Source organism: Serinus canaria, chromosome 5 (genome assembly GCF_022539315.1).
Source record: "Serinus canaria isolate serCan28SL12 chromosome 5, serCan2020, whole genome shotgun sequence".
Classification (NCBI taxonomy): Eukaryota; Metazoa; Chordata; class Aves; order Passeriformes; family Fringillidae; genus Serinus; species Serinus canaria.
In genome coordinates this window covers 33,135,455-33,145,749 of record NC_066319.1, presented here as the reverse complement: position 1 = coordinate 33,145,749, position 10,295 = coordinate 33,135,455, and the positions used below count along the sequence as shown (strand labels likewise).

Sequence of the window (10,295 nt, the reverse complement as noted above, 5' to 3'; positions counted from 1 at the left end):
AAAAGGTTCTTCACTCGGAGGGAGGCTGGGCACTGGAACAGGCTGCCCAGGGAAGGGGTCACAGCACCAGCCTGACAGAGCTCAGGGAGTGTTCGGACACTGCTCTCAGGCACAGGGTGTGACTCTTGGGCTGTCCTGTGCAGGGCCAGGGACTGGACTGCATGATCCTTATGGACCCAGTCCCACTCAGCGTATTCTGTGACTCCATGAAGTAGTTTATCAATGGAGATGTATTTATAATACATCTGTGCTTTATAATACATTCTGTGCTTCAGTAACTTCAGATAGGCAGGTGTCGCAGCTACATTTCAATCTTTGCATCATTGTAAGAGAATTTTAAACAACTATTCGAGAAACAAAAAATGCAATGATTTTAAAGAAATCCTTCTTATTAGTAACACTGGCTTTTTCTTTGTATGACTCCCAACACTATAAAAAGATAATGTATTCACCTATGTGTTATTAGGCCATAAAGACTGATTTAATTTAGTGTATGTTATTTATAAGATCAGTGTCACTCTAAAATTCACTTCTTGCTCAATGTGCCTCATTAAACGTTATGATTCTCTTGATTGTTCATGCTCTGTGCTCCTACTGGTTCAAAGTAAGCTGAAATTTGAGCCATAGATCACATAGATGAAGGCAGATAAAATTTTCAGTCTACACTTAAATAAAAATTACATTAATAAATGCAGGAGATATATTCTAAAAATGGAATAATAATTAAATTAGTCTTTACCAGTTTTTTTAAACAAACCTCCCACAAATTAAATAAAACATAATTGGATGACTTGTACATGTTTTTGAAAAAATCTGTATTTGCTGACACTTTAAGAATTACAATAATCTGAGTTAATAAAAATAATTTAAAAAGAAAGCCAGAAAAATTAAAGTTCCCTGTAGTTGTATGAGACACAATCGAAACAATAACCAGAATATTAAATTGAAGAATACACCAAGAAAATTTGCCCCACACAGAATTAAAAAAAAATAAATAAAAATCCAAACCTCAAGTTGTTACATTAATATAAATATGTTAAATATTTTTTTTTAATGTGCTTCATAATTTTATAAACAGAGGAACTTTAAAAGTTTCATGAGAAAGAAATATGAAGAATTTCACTTTTGGAAAATTGGTACAACATATATAGCAGATGTAACAAATTATTTCCTTGGTCCTAAAAATTATGTTCCCACTTGCATGTGAGAAAATGGTGGTAAAGACTTGAATGTGTTATCTCTCTATGTATGCAAACTAAATATAGCTAAATTAACACTCTCTGGTGGGCATTTAGCAATATCAGATGTGGGCTCCTCTCAGAGCTGTACGTATGTACATGTGTGGAATTATACATGTTCTTACACAAAAAACATGTTTTGCCTGCTTTTTCAAAGGAGAAAGAAAAGACATTCCTATTGCCCATCTCTTTCTTCAGAACCCCTGAATCTCTTGCACCTGAATATCACATGCAGTGAAGATGTGGAAGCCCCTTCATTTAAGTTGTTTTGGCCTTGCAGTAACTCCATTCATAACATGCTCATCACAAGCCACCCTTTAATGTGCAGCTTTAGGTCTGGTTGCTGCATTAAAGCCTGCTTGATATCCCTGTCAAGTAGCACCTGTTTTCTGGCAGGCAGGTTTTCTGGTGGGAAATGCACCACTGCTCTGTAAGGCATAAGGTGCATTTTCAAAAAAAACCCTGAAATTTGCAGTGAAGCTAGGGACATCACTATTCATGGTGGTTTTGGACATTGTAATGCACTATTTAAATTATTCAAAGTAAACCTGTAAAATTGTTGCAAATAATTTCTAGAAATATTTTACTTACATAAGAGATAATGCAAAGAATCTTCTATATTTGCTCAGAATATGTTCTGAATATGCTTTAATCCTAAACTGTCAATAAATAGGGAAAAGTAAGTCCATAGCATACCTACTTTACTTTAATGCCCACAAATCCTTATCTTTTTTCCCCCAATTTTGCTGTTATACATTTCCTTAAAGTTATCTCTTCACGATATGTACTTCTAATATATTTAAAAATCTCTGTTCAGTGTAAATTAAAAAAAAAAAAAGGATTTGACAAATAAAGCTTGTCACTGAAAAGGAAACCATCTCTTCCAAATGTAATGTTGCTTTACTGGTACAAATAATTTTCTATTTTAGCATTCCTCAAAATAAAACCCCAAATTGTTACCAAATTTAAAATAAGGAATAATTATTGTAACGTGTTTCAAAAAATAGAGCTGATTTCAAACAGAAATCTTATAACCTTTCTCTTAAAAAAAATTGAAAACATCAATCACGATTTCATTAGAAACTTCACAAAATATTTCAAAAATGAAAGTTACATTTAATTAATTATGTGCCATGAAACAGATTTATAGATAAATCATATGCAGAAAATGCTGTCTTCGGTGAATGAAAAAAAAAGTCAAGGATTGTGTAACCACTTTAGGGTGTATTAATTATTATACAGGTACTGGTAACCTCTCTATGTCCTTTTTTGCCTCATTATATATGCAAAAAATAGGTGGATTAATACCTTAATTTCACATTCTGTTGAATACAAGAGTAATTCTCACTTTGAGGGGATATCAGAAAGTAATTTTATATGTGGGTCTCCATAACCTAGAGATCAAACTCACCCTGTATTTCAGGCACCACCAAGAAAAAGCTGATGGATTTTTATGTTGTGAAGAAAAGCCTTTTAAAAGCTGTCACTTGGAGAGACACCTGCTCAGCTAAACTCTCTAAAGCAACTGGTATAGCCCATGGCCCCAGGAGTCACAGGAGAAGGGTGATTGTTGGGGGATTTTGCAGGTTGAATATCCAGTCAGGACATTGCCTCTAGTTCAGTTTCTGTCTCTGAATATGGGACTTCTGCATCCATCTCTGAAATTCAATCTGTAACACATTAATTCAGTTTAGGTAAAATCTTGTAGTGACCTTGCAAACATTTAGCTTCACCTATACATATCTATATGCATATCTATTGTTTTTAATGCAGTGCCAGGGAATACTCCATATCTGCACCTATCTAATGGACTGCTGACTCTTGATTGACTTCTTTTGTACATTTTAATAGACATAATATGAAACACTTCCTAGCACAATTTTTCTCCATAGAGATACTATCAGAATTTCATTGAGAGGATGGTGATGTTTAGGATCTGGTGTTAGTAGCTGATACTAACTTAATGTGTTTCCTGAAAGCCTACAATAAAATAGAATTTCTGGAAAGAACATTCCAAAATATCCACGGATGGGTGTGCAATATAGAAATGCTGTAATCTCTCCTGTTAATCTCATGAAATAAAAACATTTCACCCAGCTGGGAATTGACTTGGTCCCACAGAAAACTAAGACTTATCATGAAATTAATGAAGTACAGACCAGACTCTAAGTACTGAAAACATATGCCTGTGTTCTCCTCATATGACCCAATTTTTAAATTCCCATTTCTATACTTGTATACCAAACAAAGACTTCTAACCTGTTTTGCTAAAGAAGCAAGATGAAACAGTTATATTCAGGTAAAATAAAGCCAAAAGAATGCAGGCACGATGTCCACCTGATCCAACCTCTTGCCCTGAAAAAAATGTAATCTTTTAAAAATGCAGGAAAAGAGTTCTTCCTCACGTTTAACATTTCATGCACATCTTTTCCTACAGTTCTCTACACAGCAGCAGCTTTGTCCTACCCTGTTAGGTATAATGCAAGAAAAGCGTTGCACCCACTCTGAAGATTTTGAGTTTCTTCTTTAGTGGAAAACAGTGTAAAATCCATCTGACCACTTCTGTGATTCATTAATCTCAGCTGATCTCTCAGTTTTTCAGTTTTCCCTTGGAAAAGCTGAAAACCCTACATTTCTTCAGTCAGAGGTCTGTAAAACTAAACTCTTTATGGGGGCAGTGAATTCAGCTTCCCCATGCAAAAATGCTACACTTAAAAATGCAGCTAGTTTTCATTATGAAAAAAAATTTCCTCTTGAAATATTGAAAAATATTTTAACAGACTCTCCTTGTATCTTATACATATCTGGTGAAATGGTTCATAACCCCTATGTAAATAGTTTCTGAAATTCACACAGGTGTGGAAAGCACAAGATCAAGTCTATATAGAAATGAAATATTGTCATTATTTTATGTACATTTTAAAATTCCTTGAAACTACTGGTTTATTAGATCCCGTTGCAATTTTCCATAGGAGCTTAGAGAATATAGCATTAATGTCTGCATTTATCATGACACATAATGTTGTCCACGAGTGCAACAAACAATGTAAACAATGAAGAAAACAAACATTAACTCAATTTTCATTTTTAATGTTTGATCCTTACAGAGATGTCAATGGTGAGACTAATTTATTTCACTGAGGCAGGAGCAAGACCTAAGTAGCCAGTAATGTGCTCTTCAGCTTCATGTTCACTCAGTTCTGTTCAGTTAACACACTTTTCCATTGCTGTGACAATTTCAAAGCATTTATTCTGTAAATGAATAGTCAGCTTTCATGCAAACAGTCCATTAGCATTAATCATATGATTCTCACATACATTGACAAAAAAAGTGTTTGCTATATTTCCCTTGTCCATGACAAATGAGTAGTCAGTAAGAAATGAAAAATAACAATTTAAAAGGAAGGTTAGAATAACTGATCTCTTGACACATTTCATCTCTCATCTGAAATATGAAAAGCCATATTCCAAGTATGGTGGATGATGTTTCTGTTGATCAAAATATAAGTCTTTGCCTACTTTATCACTGATCCTGTTACATAAATCAGCATTTACATTTCCTGATATTCTTCTCTTTGGACAAATCCAAAGAATCCCAACGTACTGGAGTACAAATGTACAACTACATAAAAAAAAATTAAATTAACTGAGTCATTTGCATTGACTAATATAGACAGATACTTTCTAAATATTACCTTAGAATTTTAAGGTATTAAAATCTTATCGCTTTCAAGACATGCACCTTCACTAGAGTTTGACTGAAAACTGCTATGCAGCCACTGGAAAGAATTTGCAATGGGGCTTCTGCCTAACAGGAAAATACGCTGAACCTGAAGCAAAGCCCAATGAAGTTGTTTCTTCAACATTAATTTGCACTGGATCAAGCGCTTTGCACACAATCTCTCATTTCTTCAGCATTAAAGGAGTGCTAATGACTGTCAAAGAATATTTTCCCTTTCAATATCTGTTCAAAATGAGATTTTGAAAACCATCCCAGGACTCAGCAAAATGAAAATCAGACTTGGATTTGTGTGTCAAATAATAATCTTCAGAAGCTTGTTATTTTGCAGATGGAGAATTTAGCTGCCATGTTGTCCTTCTAAAAATAACATGCAGTTTTCCAGTGAGCATGCAGTCAACTAGCAATATCAGTGTGCGTTTTTATCACAAAGAATTTGAGAAATCCACCTTTACAGGTTTCTATAATCAAATCAGGAAAACTTTTAAATTTATACATAAGGAAAAATATTTTTAAAATCTTTAAAAACGTGACACATCTTTGATGCTTCACAGTGAAAGAAAAAAGACAACAGATGAATGTGGTAATGGAAAGACTATCTAAGAATTAATAAACATTTTTTAAAGTGACAATGCTGGCAAACGACAAGAATGGAATGTTAAGGTATTTGCTGTAAGCCAAGAGGAAAAGATTTATATGCATCATCTTCAAGCCAATACATAATAAAATCCATTTTCAGGCTTGACATAAAATACAATCAAAAGGCCATTTGTGACTCTGAGCCCATGTCTCCTTCTTGTGTTATAAAGTACCTCCAGATTTTCCAGCACCATTTTGGCCCTTTAAAGGGCAGATACTATGTAGTTAGAATGCACTTGTATGGTTTTTAGTCCTGATCCAACTCCTACTGTTGCCAGAGAAATATTTTCTGTTGAATTGAGAAGGAGTTTTAAAAATGCCAAAAAAAATCATTAAGTAAACCTTAGTATTCTAGTCTGTATTAAGATAATTGCTGTTAACAGAGATTAATTTGAGACTGCCCCAGTGGCTTGTCAGTAAGTTGATGGGACACGAACAACATATTTCTTAAACCAGCTGTAAGGCAGAAAAGCTGAGGTTACTATTTGGATTCCCTGATGAAAAGTTGCAATTGTTTCATTTATGGGTAAATGTATTCTGGCTATTCCTAGAGTGACCTTAGCAGCCAACTGTGTTGCCCTTAGTGTCAGCAGAAAGAAGGCTGTTGGTGTCAGTGGGCTTTGGATCAGGCTTTAAAGACAGAGGAAGCTTGCTTAAGGAGGAAAGCAGGCATAAAAAACAGTCCTGATTTCCCAGGTTTTGTCGCTTAGAGTTTAGAATACCAACAAGACCTTTTAAACCCTGAAGAATAATTGTTGTAAGTCAATTATTTTAACCCTGTAAGTTTTTTTACAATTGTATACAAGAATAAAGAACAAATTTCTCCGGCTTACAAAAAAAAAAAAAAAAGGCAAGTAAGTATTTATTTATCAATAGATACTTTAGCTGCTTTTTACACCATTGCAATGACTAAACAAATAGCATAAAATAAACAAAAAAAGAGTATAAAATCATTTCACTCCAGCTGGTATCCCAAGACAACCTTTTGACTAAGTACAGAGTTAGATGTTTCAAGTATGGCACTTATACAAATAAGAGCAGAGAAAAGATGATATATTCACAGTTAAATGCAATGAACTCTCTTCCTTTGGTATGTGTGTCATCATAGGTGATTGTAGGTAAATGCATAACTCAGCTGGCAGGAACCAACTCCATCTTATTATTATGCACATATTAGGGAATCAATCAAAATGTACTGAGATATTCTGCAGATCACAACTAATGCAAGATGTTTAAGGTCTCTGGTGTGTGTGTGTGTGTCTGTGTGCCTGTTTGTCTGCATGTCTGTGTGTGCGGACAGGCAAAGAAAAAATGGCAAAATTATATTCAGCATTTATTTTTAGCATGACTAATTGATGCACAAACCATGATAGAAAATAGCTAGTGATACACACCAGGAATGAAGTCTGTGATTTAGACGAACAAAATAAGACATCTGTGAGATACGTGAACGCAGATATCCTGACTGAGCTGTGGTTAGGTTCCTTACAGTGTGCTTACCTTCCTTTTAAAACATGCTTATGCTTGCACATTGCAACAGTGTCCCCCACCCCACCCCACCCCATATAGAGTATCCTTGCAGAGTTTTTTGATATGAACATTCTACACATTTACAACAATTAGACAGTTCAAACTGTAAACATCCTAATGACGACCAAAAAGCTGCTTCACTGACAGATAAAACCCAATCATTAGAAAGAAAAGTAGGAATAATAGTAGCTGTGCTGTAAGGCTAGGTCAAGCATGGTTTTATAGCTGTTTTTTCAGTCTTTTATATAGCGCTGCATTTTGCAGGTAGTTCAGTAAGTGGAGATCCAATACCTTAATGGCTTTCTTGGTGGTTTGATAAAATGCTTGCCTAAGCAATGTACCTTTCTCTAATGGTATCTGGGTCTGTTCCACCTGGCACAGTGTTTCAGTTCTGTCACAGCCTCACACATAAGCTGAGTCACTTGACTGAGTCCTGCCGAAGTTAGGCATGCTCATTCTTGGCAGGTCCTTATTTCTGATTTCATATATGGATTTCCTTTTTGCCTGTACTCCTCTCACTGCCATTTTGATCTTTCTCCAGCCCAAGTGGTTCAGTTCTGCCAAATTAAGCACCACACAAATCCCACTGACAGCAAACATGAATACCAAGAATACAGTCTTCTCAGTGGGTCTAGAAACATAGCACTCTACTTCTTTAATGCAAGGGTATCTGTCACATTCGTACATGGAAGGGACATTGAATCCATACAGAAAATACTGTCCCACTAAGAATCCAATCTCTAGGGCATTTCGAAAGACCACTTGGATGATATAAAATCGAGAAATGCCTTCTTGCCTCCTCATCTTTGATTTTGTAGTTCTGATAGCAGGATTGGGGATTTCCTTCACTTCTAAGCAGTCTGGTTCTGCCTCTTTGGTGGAGTTCTCAGTGTTTTGCAGCACCCCATTGACAATCGTGTTCTTGATTTTCTTACTGTCCTCACGCTTCATTGAATCCTGGTCCCTTTCCAAGGTAAGGAAGACAGTGGAGTACCTCCGTTCCCTTTGTTTAGCAGACTGGTGAACGGAGTATGTTATGAAGCACAGGCTGGGAGTGCACACCATGATGATCTGGAACACCCAGTACCTTATGTGAGAAATGGGGAAAGCCTGGTCATAACAAGCCTGGTTGCAGCCTGGCTGCAGCGTGTTACAGACAAACATCGTTTGCTCGTCATCGTACACCGTCTCCCCTACAATGGCCACAATGAGAATTCTGAAGATCACCACCACGGTCAGCAGGATCCTGCAACAGAGAAGCCCGTCAGTGCGCGCCGCCGCCGCGCGGCCGGGAGCTGTCCAGTGCTGACCGGGCCCCGGCGCGGCGGCACCGAGCACCGCCACCGCCACCGGCACCGCGCACCGCCACCGCCACCGCCACCGGCCCCGGCACCGCCACCGGCCCCGCTTTCGGGGGCTGTGCGGGCTGTGCGGCATGGTCTCGGCGCGGTCGTGTGCCCCATACCGCGGCCGGCGGTCAGCGCTGGCCCCCGCCCGGCCCCTTCGGCCGAAGGGCGGTCACACGGGCCCCGGGGCCCCGAGAGCGCGGCCGGGAAAGGAGCGGGGCTGCGCCGGCAGCGGGACCCCGATGGCAGTGGGGTCTCCCCGACGACCGTCCGGTGCCCCGTGGCTCCTCGGGGACAAGGACGGCGGCGCTTGCGGTGTCCCCGCGCCTCCGCGCCCCGTGCCGCATACCAGCCTCCCCAACACACACACACAGACACAAACAAACACAAACACACGGACTGACACACACACACACACACACACACACAAACACTCACACACACAGCACACGCGAGTTCCAGGGACACCCCGAAAGAGCCCGGCCGAAGGGACCCACCGTGCGCCGCTGACCTCCCGGCCGGCCGGCTCGGACAGGAGGGGATCCCCCCCGTGCTCCCCGGAGCTCTCCCGCGACCCTTACCTCCCTATCATAGTAGAATGCTGCTGCACGGCAGCTTCCAGTAGCCTCTCTAGAATAGTCCATTCCCCCATCGCTGTTCATCCGGAGACAAAGACTTTGGCAAGCGTAGGGGATCTCTTCACTTCTTCCTTTTTTCACCCCTCCTTTTTTTTTTTTTTTTTTTTTTTTTTTTTTTTTTTTTTTTTTTTTTTTTAATCGGGGGAGGGAAAACAAACCGAAGAGCAGCCCGTCTCTACTGCCCGCAGTCCTGTAGCGGGAGGGCAGCTGCAGCCGGCTGCCCTGCCGAGGGTTCCCAGCTAGGCTCGGCTCGGCTCGGCTCGGCAGTCGCCACCGGCCCGGCCCGCTCGGCTCGTGGCGCGGCGCGGCGGGCGGACCGGCGGCGTGGAGGGAGGAAGGTTGGCTTTAATGTCTTGCTGCCTCTAATCTGCCTTTAAGTAGTCTCCGCTTGCGTCACTGACAGGTTGGTGGAGAGCAGCCAAAAGCAGCGCTCGGATTTTCTCATTTTTATTATTCCGGTGAATACAAACAAATAAATGCAATAAAAATAAATGAAATAAATAAAAGGAGGAGGAGGGAGGGCGGAGGAAGGGCTGCCCCGTCAGGCACGAGGCTCATTGTGCAGCCGGGTGCCTCCTTGCCGGAGCGCCCCGGCCGGGCGCCCGCTGCCCCTCCGCCCCCGCCCGCCGGCACACCCCGCGCTCCGCCCGGGAGCGCAGCCCCGCCGGCACCGGGCGCTGCCCCGGCTGCCCGTCCGAAACGCTGCTCTAGGGCGGGAGGGCGGCACGGCGGCCCCTCCAGCCACGGGCCCCTGGCCGAGGGTCCCCAGGGGTTGCTGGGCTTTGCCTAAGTCCTAGAGATCCAAACAGCGGTGGAATACAGCAGTGACCTTACTTGTTAGAACTGCTAAGCTCTGGAAGATATTTGACTTCAAATTGCATCTTTATTCTCCCCTGATTGCAGTTATAAGAATCACTGCGGGGAAACGCAGCTCATTTATACCCGTTTCAGAGAATTCTGATACTAAGATTGTATTTATGCTAGAAAAGACACAAAATCTTCATACAAAGCATCTCTAAACAGTACAAGAAAAAAGTATCTTGAATAAATCCCTGCATTATAATCAGTCTGTGTATTTTATTCCCATAAACAACCGTGCTTAAAATAGGGTTTTTTTTATTTTACAGATACCCTTACAGATTGTATCTGAGACATCACCAAACAT

The 10,295-nt window shown here is 40.3% G+C and overlaps 1 protein-coding gene across 1 annotated transcript; it reads right to left on the bottom strand.

Moving 5' to 3' along the window:
• Positions 1-6,396: 6,396 nt before the first annotated feature.
• On the bottom strand, positions 6,397-9,208 carry GJD2 (gap junction protein delta 2). The gene is made up of 2 exons (XM_009101945.4): positions 9,074-9,208; positions 6,397-8,392 (listed from the first exon to the last, which is right to left on the bottom strand). The coding sequence occupies exons 1-2, from the start codon at positions 9,142-9,144 to the stop codon at positions 7,549-7,551; spliced, it is 915 nt and encodes a 304-aa protein (XP_009100193.1). The 5' UTR covers positions 9,145-9,208; the 3' UTR covers positions 6,397-7,548.
• Positions 9,209-10,295: the final 1,087 nt, after the last annotated feature.

Coding starts and splice junctions, on each gene's coding strand:
- GJD2 (XM_009101945.4), bottom strand. CDS start 9,144: ATGGGGGAATGGACTATTCTAGAGAGGCTACTGGAAGCTGCCGTGCAG. Junction 8,393..9,073: donor CATTCTACTATGATAGGGAG/GTAAGGGTCGCG, acceptor TCTCTGTTGCAG/GATCCTGCTGACCGTGGTGG.